Source organism: Ochotona princeps, chromosome 24, assembly GCF_030435755.1.
Source record: "Ochotona princeps isolate mOchPri1 chromosome 24, mOchPri1.hap1, whole genome shotgun sequence".
NCBI classification, from domain to species: Eukaryota; Metazoa; Chordata; class Mammalia; order Lagomorpha; family Ochotonidae; genus Ochotona; species Ochotona princeps.
Genome location: NC_080855.1, coordinates 8,984,247 through 9,003,293, shown reverse-complemented (window position 1 = coordinate 9,003,293; position 19,047 = coordinate 8,984,247). Strand labels below are relative to the sequence as shown.

Sequence of the window (19,047 nt, the reverse complement as noted above, 5' to 3'; positions counted from 1 at the left end):
ACTGCATCCGCCACGACGATGTCCCCTCAGCGTTAGCAAAAAGAGCGGCTGTATCGAGACATTCTTTGGAACACAGCGCGGTTGGGAACCTGCAGTGCACAACTAAGGGGTTCTGTTCCTGAACTCTGGGCGTCTAAGCGTCCGAGGAGAGAGCAGCATCTTGGAAATGAACAAACTCTTTGACCCAAATCTACCACTTCTAGGCACCTACGGGGGAGAAAACCAGAGTTACAAATCAAGGATTTATAAGGACACTCGTCACAGCATTATTTCAACAGCGAGAAACTCAGAGCTTCACAGAGGGAAACGGTCAGTGGTCAGGATGACACCGATGACCATCAGGCACCACACTAAGAGTGTGTTTGGAGAACGGTTCACGGCACGGGAAGATAAAACATCGGTGAGAAAAGCTGGACGCAAAGGGTGCATGTGCGTACTCACAACTGTATGGGGGGAGGGGCAGGCCTTAGACCCACTGTTCACACAAGTCTCCCCTGGGTGGGCAGCCTACAGTGGATTTAAACAATGACATGTTACTTTTAAGGAGGTACAGGGTCAGCCTGTGTACTGATGGGCACCGTTTCCACAAATACCACAGAGTGGGGATGGGGAGACAGGCAGGGGTCCCCCTCAGCCACGGTGTCTCTCCTAACAGGCCTCCAGCACACTGGCCACACACAGGACCCTCATGCAGGTGGAGTGGCTCAGTGCTCCACAGCAAGGAGAGGAAACAGCTCCCAAACCTGGCTTCCTCTGTGTCCCCAAAGGAGGGCAGGGCACAGTGGGCTCTGAGAGCCACTGCTGCCATGGTCTGCGCTGAGAGGGCCAGGAAAGTGTGTCCTTGCCAGCCCTCAGCAAGACCCGGGATCAGGAGCTATCAGAGCAGTGTCCTGCTCTCCCCACTTGGACCGACCCACGCCTGCACTTCCACCTAGCTGTGTCTGCACACTCAGTGTCAGGCACCTGCATGCCAGCAAAGGTCCAGAGGATGGCTGAAGACAACCAAAGTGGATGTGAGCAAGGGTGGGACAGGAAACATATATGAACCTGGACCAGGGAGGTTCTGAGGAAAAGGTGACCCGAGAAGGGTCAGCCGGGTGCTCGGCTCTGAACCCCAACACTGTGGTTTCCGAGGTGAAGCTCAGGAGGTAGTGGCGCCACCCAGGGGCAGAGTGCTGCCAGATCTCCCCGAGGAGCCTGGCAGGGCGTGCCTGTGAATGCACCGGCCATCGAGGCACTGCCCACTTCCTTGGAACCAGGAGCCCAGTTCCACCCAGGGGGAGGTGACTTCCTGCACCTGTGGGTGCCACTTGCACACAGACACAGGGCATTCTGAGAAGGAAAAAATACTACAGGGACATGAGCCTGAACAGAAATTCCTGAAATGGCCATGTGAAGCTCACCTGACACAGGAGAGCCTTCTCAAAAGCTGGGAGAGCGTTGTGGCTTCTAGCCGCAGACCAGGGCCTGTGCTGAGCCCTGGGCCTGGACCTGGGGGCACACAGCTCCCACAGAGGGTGGATAAGGCCCAGGTGGAAACTGCTGGAACAATCTGGGGATACCTCTGCTCCCACAGCACTCACCCCCAATTTGTAAAAAGCTACCCTTGGTCAAACAGCTTGAGAAAAAAAAAATCTTTCCTCTCAATTTGGGCCCAACAGACGGGAGGTGGGAGACAGGGAGACTGTGGATGCCCTGCGGAAGTCTCATTCCCAGGAGCCCAGGGGGTCAGCACTTCTGGGAGCCGCCTGGGAAGGCCAGGTACCTTCTCTCTCCCAGCAAACCAGGGCTGCCCTCCAGGCACCTGGACAGACCTCCAGGACTGAGGTTTGTGCAGCCCATCACCAAGCTGTCCCAGCACCAAAGCCCCATGCGGATGGCCCTGAAGCTGGCAGGGGATGCCAGCCTGGGCGAACCCTGGTGCAGGGCACTGCTGCTGCCTCCTGTGCAAACACTTCATTCTTACGGGGCCAGACAGCCTGGCAACACAAGCAGGCTTCCACATTTTCCAAGTGGAGATGTAACCACGGCGTTAGCTCTGAGAAATGTTTAACCATAATGAGAACAGGGTGCACGGGCTGCTGTGTGTGGCTCCTGCACCCCCAGGAGCCATCTGCAGAAGACAGCAGCAACCTGGGCCAGGCCCCCCACATCCCGCCCAGGAGGCCTGCACCCTTGAACCTCCCAGAGATCCCAGCAAGGACCAGAGCCTCACTGCTGCACAGGGACACTGTGACGTTTCCTCTGACTGAACCCTGTGCAGCAGCATCTGCTGGCCTCACCCAGACTGCAGGAAGGATGATATCTCCTGTGCAATGACCCAGCTGGACAATGAGCAGGCCGCCTGGGACAGTACCCTTCCTAGGCAGGCTTGAGGCTCATGGGCACTGCAGGCCACCACCCCCTGTAGCAGCCTGCCTGCTGACAGACAGCAGGGGCCATCAGAACTATGCCGGGGCCAGGACGGGGGCCCAGCAACATCTCTAGGGCCAAACATGAGGGATCCAGAAACTGAGCACACGCACAAAAGCAGAGAGCCCTGTGGCCCACGGAGGGTTGCCAGCCAACCAGCAGAGGCACCGCAGCTGCTCCCAGGTGAGGGGGTTCCGTGATGATTGGGGTGGGTGCAGCTCAGAGAACCAAGGACACATCTGTGCCCTCAGCCCCAGCAGAACAGCCTGGGGTTGGCGCAGGGAGGGGTGCGATGCGTGTTCTGATTGCCGCTAAGAGAAGCCGGAGACGCTGGTCTGGTCACTAATCTGGCACGGGGAACCTCCAGGCGCACAGAGAGCAAGCAGAGCGACCCTGAATTCCTTTTTGTTATGGATTTTGTTCTTTGTGTGGTTGGGTAATTTTTTTTTCTTTTCTTTTAAATAAAAAAGCTGCAAGGTTTGCGCTGTCTGTGTTCCCCTTGAGATGGCTGGCAGGTGGTCTGACAGCGTCCTGTGGGGCGGCCGAGCCGCACTGGGGCACGTGTCCTGGCAGCCAAGGGCAGCCCGGCCGCAGGGCTGTCACTGCACGGCGGCATCAGGGTGGCTCTGGTACCGCTGTCTCCACACCTCCTGGATCTTCCGGCACCACTTATGCGCGTTACCGCTGGGGTCCATCAGGTAGTATGTCCTGTTGGGCTGCAATGAGAGTGCCAGTGGCCTCAGCAAACCCCTCCCCTCCCCCCACCTTGTGTCCCCACCTAGCCACCATGGGAAGCCCAGTCCTGCTGCCACTCACTGCAACCTTCAGGCGCTTCCCAGCCGCCCCCAGGTTTGCTGGGATGCAGGAAAGGGGAGACACCGGCCCAAGCCCAGCTGCCCCTCACCCAAGCACAGGGATAAATACAGCAGGGGCACCAAGGCCTCACCTGCGTCCTTGGGTGCTGACTTACTGTGTGCACAAAGAAGGTTTTAAAATTCTTGGCCTCTGGGCGGAGTTCCTGTGACCACGGGATTTCACCTTTCAGGACTTTGTTGACAGGATCCACGTAATATAAATGTGGCCCTTCTGTGAGCAGTAACTGTCTTCGTCGTGCAAATAAACCCTGACACGAAGGAAAGATGCTGTTCAGAAGGCTGCAGAGTGGGGCTGCCGGCGTCTGCCCGACTCGCTGGCCAGAGGCCAAGGGCTGGATGCAACTCTGTCAGCTAGCTGACGTGTTCTACCAGGTATCCCGGAAAGCAAACCGTGTATGTGTCTGAGTGTGTGTGTGTGTGTGTTTTAAAGCACTTGTAATGACATTTTAGACCCCTTGCTGTGACAAAGTGGTAGAAACTGTCTAAGCAGCTCCACCGGCCAGGCTGCTGGGTCAGCCAGGAGGCTGCACACCCCTCTGTGTCTGGTTAGGCCTCCTTGGCTAATGGCTTTGGAGAGCAAGGACATCATGTCCAGCAAGTGCTGCCTGGGTGTGGGCATGGGCACAACGTGCAGGATGACAGCTCCCTCTGCCAGGGAGGGGGCAGGGCTCCAACTCACCTTTCGCTTATCCACTGGGCCCATTTTTAGTATTAAATTATTTTCTACAAACTGGTGCCTAGGAAAAGAAAGCAAGAGTCAGTGACACCAGTGCCCCACAGACATGCCCCGCAGCTCGCCTGGGCACCCCGCTTCCTGCTGAGCTTCACATCCAAACAGCAGGGGAGGTGCAGGGAGCAGGCCGCATGCATGTCAGCCTCCCCCAGCCAGGGCCCACTCCCTGCCACAGCTGAGCTGGCCTGGCTCCCACGGCAGGAATGTGGAAGAGCAGGCTGCCAGCATAGGTCTGCAGACATTCCTAACATTGACCCCTAAGTGTGAGAGGCTGTGCAAGCTCTTCTGTTACCAGTTTATGACCTCACTGGACTGGAAATTCCCGATCTGAGCTTCTACTCCCAAACCTGTGCCTGACATCTGAGAAGGCTGGAGAGGCAACGTGGCTCCCGCAGGTCCCCGGACACAGCCCTCACCAAAGGACCTGCCCTGTTGGTGGAACCTGGCTGTCCCCTGAGCTCAGCTGGACCCGTCTAAACTCAGCCACCCTAGGCTTCATCACGCAGGGCCAAGATTCTGAACAAGGGAAACACTGTGCTCCTTGGGAAAACTAATACAATTCACCCTTGCTGGATGCTGCACATATATGTGCACATTCCACCCATGTGACTCTCAACAAGGAGAAACACAAGATTTTTAAAGGAGATGTAAATGAGGATGGGCGTGTGGCCTCCCCAAGCAGAGGACCTGGGTTCACCCCCAGCTCCTGATCCCTCTCTGGTACTGACAACTGGGCACAAGCTCAGCAATGGCTCAGCTCGCAGAACCAGGTCCATGTGCCAAACCCAACCCCAGCAGCCCAGGGTCTGCACTGCACACCAGGGCCTGGCCTTGAGAACACAGGAGGATGGTTCCTGACACCCATACAGGAGAGCTGGCTCTCAGCTTTCGCCCTTCTGGCCCTTGTAGGTGTTCAGGGGTGATCTGGAGGAAGAACAAGTGTATGGGGGCAAAACAGCAGAGAACAGCATGCTCTCTCTGCTCTCAAATAAATGAGTTTGTAAAAACTTGGTTTTTTAAGGAAAGCACACAGATACATGAATACAACCCCAGGAGCCCAGTCTAATCATGGCTCCTGGCTCACAGACACCCAGTGTCAAGTAAGTAAATACATACAAACCAATTGAGGGAAGGCTTGGAAGGCCTCGTCCAGATGGCTGTCCACACAGGGGACAAAGGGCCACCCTGAGCACAGGCCAGCTCAGCCAGGCAAGTTCACCAGGCAGGGCAGAGAAGAGGCTTCTTGGTATTATTACCTGTGCTGTTTGAGACATTCGCTCCAATGAAATACTGCTCACCTGCAAGAGAGGCCCCTCTGGGACAAGGGCACAGGCTCCAAACAGAGGGATACTCAAAACACAACCTAGAGGACTGGCTGGAGAAGAGCCTGTGCAAAGAGCAGCCAAAGGGCCAGCCCTAGACTGCAGAGAGCGCACACAAGGACCACAGCCTCTAGACTGCAGAGAGCGCACACAAGGACCACAGCCCCTAGACTGCAGAGAGCGCACACAAGGACCACAGCCCCTAGACTGCAGAGAGCGCACACAAGGACCACAGCCCCTAGACTGCAGAGAGCGCACACAAGGACCACAGCCTCTAGACTGCAGAGAGCGCACACAAGGACCACAGCCCCTAGACTGCAGAGAGCGCACACAAGGACCACAGCCCCTAGACTGCAGAGAGCGCACACAAGGACCACAGCCCCTAGACTGCAGAGAGCGCACACAAGGACCATGCAGGCTGAGGCTCAGGGAGACCGAGAGAAACACGGTCCCAAAGAAGAAAGGGCCGGCGCAAAGGAAGCTCAGTGCAACAGCTCCTGTCAGCAGCTCCCTGCGCTCACCGAGCCAAGGGCTAAGTGCTACACAGCACTGCTCCCAACATGCCCGGGGCTGAGAGGAGGCCTGACCAACACAGTGACCTGGCAATCTGCCCCAAGGAGTCAGGCCAGGTGACAGCACCTTCCCAGCACCCAGTCCTGCTCGCCAGCGCCCCAGAGATCAAGGAGGCTCCAAGCTCCAGGACTGCAGTAATTTGGGGCCATTCGCTTGGGTAATTAACCAGTTCACTTACAGCTTACTGCTGGTTATTGATCAACTCTGAAACAGCTAACTACTTAACACACTATTACTTTGAAAATGTTCCACTCTGGCTTGGCTCCCCACTTCTGCTTAGTAAAAGACTCAAGAGACCCAGTGTCTGGCCGAACCCAGCGCCTCCGCAGCAATGCCCTGCAGACAGGGATGCTGGGCAAAGGGCCTGTGACTCACCCTAAGGATGGCAATGCACAGTCCCTTTTCCTACCTGCAATGCCTGGTTCTTTCCTCCTGAAGCTTACTCCACTGATAGAAAAGACATTTGCAAGGCTCGACGACCCAGGGGCAGGATACAGCTTGCATCAGGGAAGGTCCCAACCACCAGAGGGCAGTGTGACACTCACCTGCAGCTTTTGAGCCTGCAGGAGGGCTGCGAGCCTGGGTGGCACTGGCCAATGCCCATTCTACAGCACCAGCTGCAGGACTTCACAGAAATCCCCAAAGAGCTTTCCTCCCTCTCTGTCACATCAACTGATGGACACTCCATGGAAACTCCATCCAAGACCCTTCCCGGTACTGAATTCCTTAGGAAAGCACAGCATCTGGGACAGCGGCTCAGACACTGCCTGGGATGAGTGCAACGCCTACAGTGCAGGGATCTCAGTCCTGGCTCGACTTCAGTGTGCACCCGGGAGGCAGCAAGTGATGCCTTGGGCTTCTGGCCACCCAGGTAAGCGACCCGGACTGGGTTCCAGGCTCCTGCTTTGCCCTGGTCTAGCCTTAGCTGTTGGCAGGCATGTGGAGAGTGAACCTGTGGAGCTCTGTCTCTGTTCCTGTCTTTCAAATAGCAAAACAGACAGATAAAAACTCAGACCCATTACTTTAAGTACAAATAATAGTCTTATCAGAAAACACTAGGTTCCAGAGAGAAACATCTGCCAGGGCACACGAGGACAGTTCCTGGGGAGGAGCTGGTTGGCATGTGCTGCGCAGCTCTTGTGGGGCAGGGGGCGCCCGCCTGGCACAGGGCACTTGCACGGCAGGGCCTCAGGACTTCTTGCGGAGGAGCATCCAGACGCCAAGGGGCAGCTTCATGAAGGTAAGCTGCGATGCAGAATCGGAAGCCTGACAGGCAGTTCCTCACACGCACGGACGCCAAGCTCAGCCAGCCTGCCTGCACTGTGCCTCGTGCTGGTCACCACATCAGGTCAGATACAGATCAAGACCATCAGTTCATCAATGCTGCTACTTTGTTCCTCCAACAACAGGACGATGTCCAGCTCAGAGTCACAGACAATACTCCCTGAAGACTTGTGCAGTATCACTGTCCCCCAGAAGGGACAGGCTCGCTGCCCTGGGAGCGCAGTCTGCTGTGCCCTGAGGAGGCTAGCTGGAGGCAGAAATGCTCTATCCAGAGTGCCCAGGGCACCGCAGACGTTACTGCCCATGACCATTCAGGCTTCAAAGAGCCCAAGTGGGCCCAGTGGGATGCATAGTGACTAAATCCTCACCTTACCAGTGTTGGAATTCCGTACAGGTACCAGTTCATGTCCTGGCTGCTCCACTTCCCATCCCCATCCCTGCCTGTGGCCGGGGTGTGAAACTAGTAGAGGAAGTCCCAAAGCCTTGGGGAACCTGCCCCCGATGGGAGAACTACAAGTCCCTGGCTACTGGCTTCAGACCGGCTCCACTTCCCATCCCCATCCCTGCTTGTGGCCTGGGAAAGCAGTCGAGGACGGCCCAAAGCCTTGGGACCCTGCACCCGTGTGGGAGACCCAGAAGAAGCTCCTGGCTCTGGATTGGCTCAGCTCTGGTCGTTGCAGCTACTTATACAGTGAATCAGTGGATGAAAGATCTTCCTCTCTGTCTCTTTTTAAATAAATATTTAAAAAGACCCCCCAAAACAGCAGTTTTTGACAATGTTTAAGAGCTGACTGTGAAGCAAACCTACCGCGGGCATTGGCTTCCTGTTGCCTGAGAAAACCTCAGGATTTTAAGGTAATGACTGACAAGATGATGTAAAGTTACAGACTACAGTAGGTCTGAGAACTCCTGGGAGCTTACAACATTACCAAGAGCTCACTAATCCCTAGATTTTCATGTATTTATATCATAAATCTACTTCAGAAAATTCCAGAAAAGACAAAGCACACCCAGACGTGAAAATGACAGGACCCATGTGACATAAGACTCTCCTCATGCACCAGAGGAGTAAAGAGAAGGCAGGGAGCAACATCTCAGGATGGCCAGACACTGCCGGACCCCAGGGTCCTTGTCCACACACCAACAGTCCCTGCGGTGAGGAACAGAAGACATGGGCTGCCCACATCGGCCTGCAAGTGTGTTGTGTTGAGGGCGTCCCGTGTTCTCGCCAGGTGCAGGGCCTGGGCCCGACGAGCACTCTGCTAAAAGCTCAGGGCAGAAGCAGCAGCGCCCTGTGATGAGCTGCAGCTCCGGCAGGACGACAAGGTGCTGCCCGACCGTGTCCACGCAGCCTGCAACTACGCACGGTACGCTCCAATCTGTTGACGTCAGAATTCTTTCCTTCCACTCAGTACAAATTCACTTCAGGGTACAGTGAGTTCACGATAGATGTAAGTTCCCAGCAAAGTAGATGAAAAAAAAAAAGACTGATCTAATTTTTATTTGTTTGAAAGGCAGAGTTAGAAAAACACCTTCCTTCCATTCACTGGTTTAATCCCCAAACAGCCACGACGGCTGGAGCTGGACAGCCAAGAGCCAGGAGCGTCTTCATGGTCTCCCACATGGGCAGCACTGGGGGCGTGCTCTGCGGCTTCCTCAAGTTCATTAGCAGCTGGATTGGAACTGCAGCAGCCAGGACTCAAATCTGTGCCCATGAGAAATGCCGCTGTACCACAAAGCTGGCTTCCAGAATTATAAATATTGAACTGTTACCTACACGTAACTTTTCCTCCCCATTCCTCAGGGATGCATGGCTAACAGCTGACCCAGCTTGCCCGTTGAAGTCCTCTAGGCCATGCCTTCCCTCCCGCCTTCTTCATTCCACCCAGCAGGCCTGTACGTCTGCCCAGAAGCACAGCTCGGCTCTGCACATGGAAGCTGTAAGTGTGAAACACATGAAGAAGCTTCATGTAGAAAGGGCTTCTCCCTCCCTGGGCTGGGCATTAGAGGGTGTCAAAATCTGCAACTAACACAGCATTCCCAGACTCAACACACACTAAAGGAAACATCTGCCAAGGGTTTCCCCCTATACATCTGTGCCTTAAAAATCCATTTTAAAAAGATGCGAAACAAGGGGTGGACCTGAGGTGTGGCAGCTGAGGTGGCATTTAGAATGCCTCCACCCCCATCAGAGAACCTGCTTCAAGCCCTGGCTCCCAATGCCAGCTGCCTGCAGAGACACACCTGGACAGCAGCAGGCACTCGCAGAAATTACCACAAAGGAGACCAGACTGAGTGCTGTTCTGGGCTCCTGGTTTCACCCTGACCCAGGCCCGGCTGCTGCAAGCATTTAGGGGAAATTAGGAGGTGAAAGGTAGGTGGAGGAGGGGCTAAGGTATGCGTGTGTCTGTGTGTCTGTCTGTGTGTTTTTCTATGCCTCTCAAGCAGCTGATTAAATGTAAAAATGTGAGGAGTGCTGCTTGGGATGCCCACCCTGTCCTGGGGATGCCTGGGTATGCATCCTGCCTCTCACCCCACCCCGAGGGTAGCAGGTGATGTCCCACGCTCTGGCCCATCACCTGCATGAGACCCAAACACAGTGCATAGTTCCTGGCTGCTGCATGGTTCAACCCCAATAGATGCAAGATCTCTATCTCTGTCACTCAGTCACCCAAATAAATAAAAGTAAATAAAAATAAAAATTCACAAGGAACTGAAGAAGGCAGGACCACTGGGAAGCACAAGCTCCCAGCACTGCTGGTCCAGATCACCGAATGTCCTTTAGAATCCACACTGACACTGGCCACGTCTAGGACGGGGGGGGGGAGGAGCTGACATGAAGATGAGGATGGCCGGGGCTAGTGCCACAGCACCCCTAGGCCAGGACTCCTCCAGCAGTGCCAGCATCCCATACAAGTGCCGTTTGTTTCCTACTTGTTCCACTTCCCATCCAGCTCCCTGCTTATGACCTGGAAAAGCAACAGAAGATGGTTCAAGTCCTTGGGTCCTGGCACCCATGACAGACCTGGAAGAAGCTCCTGGCTCCTGGTTCTGGATAGGCTCAGCTCTGGTCATTGCAGCCATTTGGGGAGTAAACCAACAGATGGAATATTGATTCTCTCTCTCTACTCTATTAACTCCACTTGTCCAAAAAAAAGGGAAAGAAATATGAGGATTCCCAGCAGCCAAGCCTCAGGAAGGCTCAGCCACGGCAGCAGCAGCCCTGTGTCCTCAACAGGAGCTTCCACACCCCTCATCCAGGAGGGCATGGATGCTGGGATCTGTGCAGTGGGTGTGGAAGACACGAAAGAGTGAAGAGTATTGTTCCATTGCAGGCAGGGCCTGGTGGACGTCTCTGCATCCTCCTGAAGGCAGTTCCACCTCCCTTGCATGGACACCGGACCACCCCGCTGAGAATTCTGTAATCTATTTAGGCATTGTCTGCCACTGCGGAGTTGGTCTGTACTATCAGTGTGAGCTTGGAAGCTGATGTTTCTGATAATGTCTTGCAAAAGGGCCTTTTACAATTCATCCTGTCTCTGTCTCTGCTGCCCCCACTGACCATCCTTGATCTTCAGGTTCCTCCTTTTGTGATGCATTTCCTACCTTAACTGATTCAAGAGTAAGCTGTAGAATGAGGACTGTAGTAGGAATGTGTTACTGATTGATATGATATTGACAACTTCCTGATCACAGGGTCAGGATGGATAACATCCTGCTTTAAGGTGAAACAAATGGCAGAATTGGAAACACCTTCGAAACACCTATTCGACCTTGACGTAAAAAGTCTATGCCAGAGGGCCCAGCGGCGTGGCCTAGCGGCTAAAGTCCTCGCCTTGAACGCACCAGGATCCCATATGGACGCCGGTTCTAGTCCCGGCAGCTCCACTTCCCATCCACCTCCCTGCTTGTGGCCTGGGAAAGCAGTCGAGGACGGCCCAAGGCCTTGGGTCCCTGCATCCGCGTGGGAGACCTGGAAGAGGTTCCTGGTTCCCAGCATCGGATCTGCGAGCACCGGCCTGTTGCGGCTCACTTGGGGAGTGAATCATTGGACGGAAGATCTTCCTCTCTGTCTCTCCTCCTCTCTGTATATCCAGCTTTCCAATAATAATAAATCTTAAAAAAAAAAAAAAAGTCTATGCCAGAGTTTTTAACTGTTTTTGTATAAATAAAGCGGACAGCTTTCTTGCATGATCCATTATGATCCTGGAATTGTAGTGGCCCATTTTATTTTCTCCACGCCTATTCCACGCACCCTTCTCGAGTTCTGAACTCAGCTGGAGCTGGGCTCCGGCACATGGAGGCTGTCCTCACCCCTCCGCCCTGGTCCGTTTCCCTCTGAAGCACTGGAGGTGTGAGCAAGGTTCCACCACAGTGCTATCCTGGGTCACCATGCCTTAGCCCACACCTTCCTAATGGATGACCTTACCAGGGGTTTCCACCAGCCTGCTTCTCCAGTAACAACCTCTTCTCATCTTCAGAAAACTGTAAGTCCAGTTCAAAAGAATTGGTGTCCAAATCGTGGATGTACTGCTCTATGTTGCTGCCGGAGCTCGGGGTCAGGCCGGCGTCTGTGGCAGACAGGGAGTGGGAGGAGGACGAGGCTGACACCTGCATGCAGCCAAACTGGCTCAGGAGGTTATCGTACTGCAGGGAGAGAGCAGAGAGCACTTCACTGACCTCCCCAGGTCCCTCACACACACACACACACACACACTCCACACTCCACACCCAGGAGAGCCCCCCACACACACACACTCCACGCCCAGGAGAGCCAACCCCCCCACACACACACTCCACACCCAGGAGAGCCCCCACACACACACTCCACACCCAGGAGAGCCCCACACACACACACTCCACACCCAGGAGAGCCCCCCCACACACACTCCACACCCAGGAGAGCCCCCACACACACACTCCACACCCAGGAGAGCCCCCCACACACACACACTCCACGCCCAGGAGAGCCAACCCCCCCCCCACACACACACTCCACACCCAGGAGAGCCCCCACACACACACTCCACACCCAGGAGAGCCCCCCCCCACTCCACACCCAGGAGAGCCCCCCCACACACACACACTCCACACCCAGGAGAGCCCCCCCACACACACACACTCCACACCCAGGAGAGCCCCCCCCCACACACACACTCCACACCCAGGAGAGCCCCCCCACACACACACACTCCACACCCAGGAGAGTCCCCCCCCACACATTCCACACCCAGGAGAGCCCCCCCCCACACACACACTCCACACCCAGGAGAGCCCCCCCACACACACACACTCCACACCCAGGAGAGCCCCCCCCCACACACATTCCACACCCAGGAGAGCCCCCCCACACACACACACTCCACACCCAGGAGAGCCCCCACACACACACACACTCCACACCCAGGAGAGCCCCCACACACACACACACTCCACACCCAGGAGAGCCCCCCCACACACACATTCCACACCCAGGAGAGCCCCCACACACACACACACTCCACACCCAGGAGAGCCCCCACACACACACACACTCCACACCCAGGAGAGCCCCCCCACACACACACACTCCACACCCAGGAGAGCCCCCCCCCACACACATTCCACACCCAGGAGAGCCCCCCCACACACACACATTCCACACCCAGGAGAGCCCCCCCACACACACACTCCACACCCAGGAGAGCCCCCACACACACACACACTCCACACCCAGGAGAGCCCCCCCCCACACACACACTCCACACCCAGGAGAGCCCCCCCACACACACATTCCACACCCAGGAGAGCCCCCCCACACACACACACTCCACACCCAGGAGAGCCCCCACACACACACACACTCCACACCCAGGAGAGCCCCCACACACACACACACTCCACACCCAGGAGAGCCCCCACACACACACACTCCACACTCAGGAGAGCCCCCCCACACACACATTCCACACCCAGGAGAGCCCCCCACACACACACACTCCACACCCAGGAGAGCCCCCACACACACACACACTCCACACCCAGGAGAGCCCCCCCCCACACACTCCACACCCAGGAGAGCCCCCACACACACACACACTCCACACCCAGGAGAGCCCCCCCACACACACATTCCACACCCAGGAGAGCCCCCCCACACACACATTCCACACCCAGGAGAGCCCCCCCACACACACACATTCCACACCCAGGAGAGCCCCCCCACACACACATTCCACACCCAGGAGAGCCCCCCCGCCGCACACTCCACACCAAGGAGAGCCCCCACACACACACACTCCACACCAAGGAGAGCCCCCCCCACACACACTCCACACCCAGGAGAGCCCTCCCCACACACACACCTCTCCCACAGCAGGGGAAGCAGTGTTATTTCTCCTGCAAAGGCCAGGGCAGCTCTGATGCTGTTCCCCTAGACGGCTGGCCACAGAACTGAGGCAGTCTTTCCGCATGGGAACAGGGGTAAGCAAAGGGGGAATGTCCAGTCTTCATTTCCAAGAAGAGGGGGCCCTAGGACCCTCATGCACGTGACCCCACCAGGTCCCCAGAGATTAGAACTGCCAGGGAGAGAGGCGACCAGTGCATGACGGCAGCCGGGTGGGCCAAGTCTCCGTGGGCTCCTAACACTGGCAGTCAGGAAGGAAGCTCCAACTCAGTACTGGTGCTCAACTCTGAAAACAAGTATTCTTCTAATTTCAGCAAAGACTAGACATGATACACAAAGGTTGCAGGAGAAAACTGGGAACCAGCTTCAGTAACAAGACAATCACTTGGGGCCAGCCAGGCAAGCGCCACGGCTCTGCGATCCAGCTCCCTGCTGACGCTTGCTCCTGAGAAAGCAGTGCAAAATGGCACAAGTGCTTGAGCTCCCGACGCTCACGGGGAACCCTCCAGGCTCCTGGTTTCGGTTTGCATTAACCTGAGCCATTGTGGCTCTTGGGGAATGAACTAGCCAACAGATCTGTCTTTCCAACTCTCCTCCTCTCTGTTAACTCAAGTAAAAATAAAGAAATCTTAAACAAAAAAACAAACGCTGGCTCCAGGTCACGCTTCACCTTCATCAGGGCCTCCGCAGGGCTGCACCCCCTTCCTCCAAAGATGCCCAGTTCTGTCAGAGCCACTGCTCATGAGCTCAGACAAAGGCCAGGCAGGATGAGCGCCTGAGAGAGACCTAGACTGAGGCGGGGTCCCTTCCCCAACCACAACTGTGACATCAGGACATGTGGGGACACGGGAAACCTGCTTGCCTCACGCCCATGTCAGGCGGAGATGCTTCCTGTTGCAGGGACATGGCCGACACCTCCCACACCGGCAGACACTTCTCAAGGTGTCATCTTCTGCCAGCCTCACTGTCTGTGACGTTGGCTCCATGGAGCTCTCTAGCAGCACTTCTCAAGGCTGAGCACAAACCAACTCACTGCAAGCCAGTGGACCAAGAGGCCACGCTTCCAGACAAACAGGGCAGCCGACACCTGGGTGGCGCAGGTGGCAGCAAGTGCTCACTGCCTCATCCAGAGAAATGCCCAGTCCCTGAGCTACCAAGCACTGGAGTCCCTGGACACCTTCAGAACTCAGCTGCCCCACACCAGTGACCTAACGACTAAAATGTCAGCTGCCAGTCCGTGACACTTGCAGAACACAGGCAGACCTGGTGGGGTGGGCTCTGTGGGACTCCCTGGCTGCGGCAGCTGATCCCCAAGAACTGCATCCCATGGAACATCAAGAGGGCCGCAGGCGGGGGGCAGGGTGTAGGAGAACAAGTGATGGAGTCCATGCAGTAGGTGTGAAGAGAACAGCTCCCTGACTGGCAGGGCCCGGGGAGCTGCCAGCTGCTTAGCAGGGCTAGGTGGGTTCATCTCTGACCACCTTGACGCAGTTTTCACTCCCCTTCGCATGGGCACTCAACCACCCCACTAAGAATTTTATAATCTATTGAGGCATTGTCTGCCCCTGTGAGATGGCTTTTGCAATTGGTGTGAGCTTGGGAGTTGATGTTGCTGAGGATGTCCTGGTGGGTGGGCCTTTGACTACACACAGGAGTATGGTTGGGTCTGTGCTGTTTACCCATTGCCATGAAGTCTGGCCCAGATATTTGGCATGCTTTCTGGGGAATGGCTTGATAGGAGGAACCCTAGAGGTTGTCCTGTTACTGTGACCCTGGGGGTCATTCTGCTATGACAGAGAATATAGTTACTGTGACCCTAAAAGTCATTCTGCTATGACAGGGAATATAGCTACTGTAACCCTGAGGCCTATCCTGCTAAGGCAAAAGGTATAGTTGCTGTGGTCTTAAAGGTTAGCCTGTCCTTGCAATTCTTTAGAATATAGAAAATGTAGCTGCTTTTGTTGTTTTCATAAATTTTTAGCTAGAGGAAATACAGGGTGATTTCACTAATATCATAAAGATATATTTTTGATTATTGTTTGATCACTTACGAAGTTGTAGAGCCTGCAGTTGTAGAGGAATATAATGTTTATAACTTTTTGTCTTAGATCTTCATGTTTTTTCTCTCTTGATGTATTTCTCCCATTTAGTGATAGATAAGTTGAATAAGAATTGTATTAGGAGTGTATTGCTGTATAAGATGTGTTGTCTGCTGAGAAACTCTTGGTTGCAACGTTGGAATGGATAATGCCTTGTCTAATACTGAAACAATTTGTAGAGTTGTCTTTGGAAACACTCACTCATCCATTGTAGAGTTGAAGCTTAGATGGAGTGGCTTAGCTCATTGCTAACTGCAATTCTTTCCGCCGTTGTTTCCCTTGCTTTAACAAACTGTGTGGGCTTACAGACCTAATGGCCAATTGATGTCAATGACCCTGATCCCCATGGACCAAGGCCCCAGAACTTTTAACTCATACAGGATGGGGGTCTGGTTGACACAGGCAGCGCCTAGGTTGTGGTCCAGACCTGAGGAGAGCAGACGGGGACTGACAAGCCAAGATGAGCGGGGAATATGGAATCCTTCCTCGGTCATTTCTCAGGAGGTTGTGGGTTGTGCCCCCCTGAGGCTATGTCAATATGCCCCTAAGAGAGGGCTTTGTACTGCTTCTGTATAAATAGGGCGGACAGCTTTCTCGCTTTGTCCACTACGATCAAGGAATCTGGTGGTCCGTCTCCTTTCTTTCTCTTCACGCCTCATCCACGCACCCTTCCTGAGCTCCGAACCTCGGCCGGAGCTAGACTCCGGCAAACAAGGGGGCCAAAGACGCTCTCCAAGCCTGGTTCCGAGTCTGAACAGAAAGGGCATATCAGAAGAGGAGGAGGACAGCTGAGCAGACTGCTACTCTGCCACAGTGAGTTACGCCACGGCATGCAGCAGCAGCATTTCCTAGGGGCACTGGTTCATGTCCAGTGGCTCCACTTCCCATCCAGCTCCCTGCTAACGTGCCTGGGAAAGTAGCAGAGGACGGCCCAAAGTGCTTGGGTCCCTACACCCACATGGGAGACCCAGAGGAAGCTCCTGGCTCCTGGTTTCAGCCTGGTCCAGCCCTGGTCATTGCAGCCAGTTGGGAAGTGAACCAGCAGGTGCAAGACCTCTTTCTTGTGCACGCATACACGCATGCTCAATCTGTAACTATTCCTTTTCAAATAAATAAAAAAATAGGGTGGGGAGGAGGCGGAGGCTGTGCCAGACAGGAGGCGGAAAACAGGAACCTTCTCTCTGCAAGAGCTAAAACCAGTAGCACTTGTAATCCGGCTTTGGTTGATTTTTAGATGCAATCTAGAATTTTGTCCACTGCACTGAATTCCACACATCGTCCCTGGCTGGAATGTCACAAGGACAGGAGTTCACTCAGAGAAACTCAGTAACACGGACAGCACACAACTTTTATAGTGTGTCTGTTTGGACGGGTGGGAGGGGAGGGAAGCCAGAGAGAAAAATTCATCCAATCAAAGGTCCCCTGCAGACCACCGACTTGTGGCAGCCAAGTGATCTACCAGCCACAGCCTCGCTCGTTCCTCTAACAGACTCCGGGGCCTGCAGGGCAGGGGCCTCAGCTGCCATGCCGTGCCACACCAAAACCACTTACATTGCCATAGCAGTCCTCGTCGTCCTCAGACATGGCCGGGAGGTAGGCGGTCAGCTTCGGGGCTGTCTGCTGATGCAGGTTCTCCCACGTGATGGACTCGAAGAAGGGATGAGCTCTGAGAGGGCCATACCCGTCCATCTCCTCACAGCCTAACCGCTTCGTGGCATCTAAAACCTTAAGTCACAGTCACGGTAAGTCACTAGCAGGCGCACGGCCATCCTCACACCGAGCCTGGGGCTCCCACCTCTCTCTCCTCTCCTCTCCATCCTTCCTTCCTACAGGTGCATTCAAATGCAATCACAAAATATAATGAACAGCAAGTCAAGCTGGAACTTGACCAAGTACCCATCTGGAATATGAGTGTCATAGGCGGCAACTTGTGCTGCACCGTAATGCCAGTCAGCTGTTTAAAGCATTGACACTATCAGGGCTGGTGCTGCAGAACAGCAGGCAGTTTCCACCTCTAACACAAGCATCTTACACGGGCAACAACTGTTCCATTTCCAATCCAGCCAATAAGCCTGGGAGAGCAAAGATGACCCAAGTGGGCCCCACACCCATGCGGGAGATCCAGAGGGAGCTCTGGGTTCCAATCTGACCCAGCCACGGCCACTGCAGTCACTTGGGGAGTGAACCAATGGATGGAAGAGCTCTCTCTGTTACCTGTGCCTTTCAAATAAATAAATCTAAAAAAAAAAAAAAAAAAAAAACAGGATCAACATGCGGCTCAGCACGTAAATCGGTATTTCCAGCGCAGCATGCTGGCTCATGTCCCAGCTCCTGATGACACAACCCCAGCACTTGGGGTCCTGCCGCCATGGCAGAGACTGAGAAGAAGGTCCAGGCTCCTAAGGAGTGAGCCAACGGATGCAAGACCTCTCTGTCTCTCCTGTCACTTTACATTCTAAGAAATAAATAAATTTTAAAAAAGAAAATCTGGGGCCTGGTGGCGTGGCCTAGCGGATAAAGTCCTTGCCTTGAATGCGCGGGAATCCCATATGGGCGCTGGTTCTAATCCTAGCTGCTTCACTTCCCATCCAGCTCTCTGCCTGTGGCCTGGACTTAAGCCCAATGCCTTGGGACTCTGCATCCGTGTGGGAGACCTGGAAGAAGCTCCTGGATCCTGGCTTCGGATCAGCATAGCACTGGCCATTGTGCTCACTTGGGGACTGAATCATCAGATGGAAGATCTTTCCCTCTGTCTCTCCTCTCTGTATATCTAACTTTCCAATAAAAAAAAAATTCTTAAAAAAAGAAAAAAAGAAGAAAAAGGAAGAAAAAGAGAAAATCTGACAGAAACAGACTTGGGTTCACAGCCCCTGGACTCTCACATCAGTAATTTCAGATGCTGAAGAGCAAATAAGACAATAACTTGCATCTTACTATTTGTGTCAGGGAGGGGCGGGGAGGAGGAGGAAGGGAATATCATTATATTCTCAGCCTTTCAAATTTAAAAATCCAAAAAAAAAAAAATTTGCATCTACAAACTACACTGAATCTGCTGAAAACTTTAATAACTTTAGTAAACTTTACTAAAGTCAAGGCTGTTGGAGAAAGGAACTAAGAATCACAGTGAATGAGCACAGCCTGTGCCCACCCCAGCCACCCGGCAGAAAACACAAAAATATTTACCAAGAGCTTTTCCACAAGGTCTCTTGCCTTAGGGAAGAATTTTTCTGGAAAGTCATATTCCAACTTAATGATCTTCTGAAATATAAGATACTCATTTCTGTGGAATGCAAAAAGAGACGAGCAGCAGTCATTTCCAGCAGGGTCCACGCACCTCACCATGCTGATAGCACTCGCCCTGGAG

General features: G+C 54.3%; 1 protein-coding gene across 1 annotated transcript in view; it reads right to left on the bottom strand.

Moving 5' to 3' along the window:
• Nucleotides 1-2,801: 2,801 nt before the first annotated feature.
• PDPK1 (3-phosphoinositide dependent protein kinase 1) overlaps nt 2,802-19,047 on the bottom strand; it is a 52,292-nt gene continuing 36,046 nt past the window's right edge. Inside the window, exons 9-14 of the mRNA XM_058680352.1 lie at nt 18,867-18,963; nt 17,235-17,408; nt 11,629-11,846; nt 3,967-4,024; nt 3,383-3,535; nt 2,802-3,128 (exon numbers count right to left, since the gene is read on the bottom strand). Of these exons, the coding sequence (XP_058536335.1) occupies nt 3,012-3,128; nt 3,383-3,535; nt 3,967-4,024; nt 11,629-11,846; nt 17,235-17,408; nt 18,867-18,963 (817 nt within the window). The 3' untranslated portion in view covers nt 2,802-3,011. The remainder of the gene's footprint in view (nt 3,129-3,382; nt 3,536-3,966; nt 4,025-11,628; nt 11,847-17,234; nt 17,409-18,866; nt 18,964-19,047) is intronic.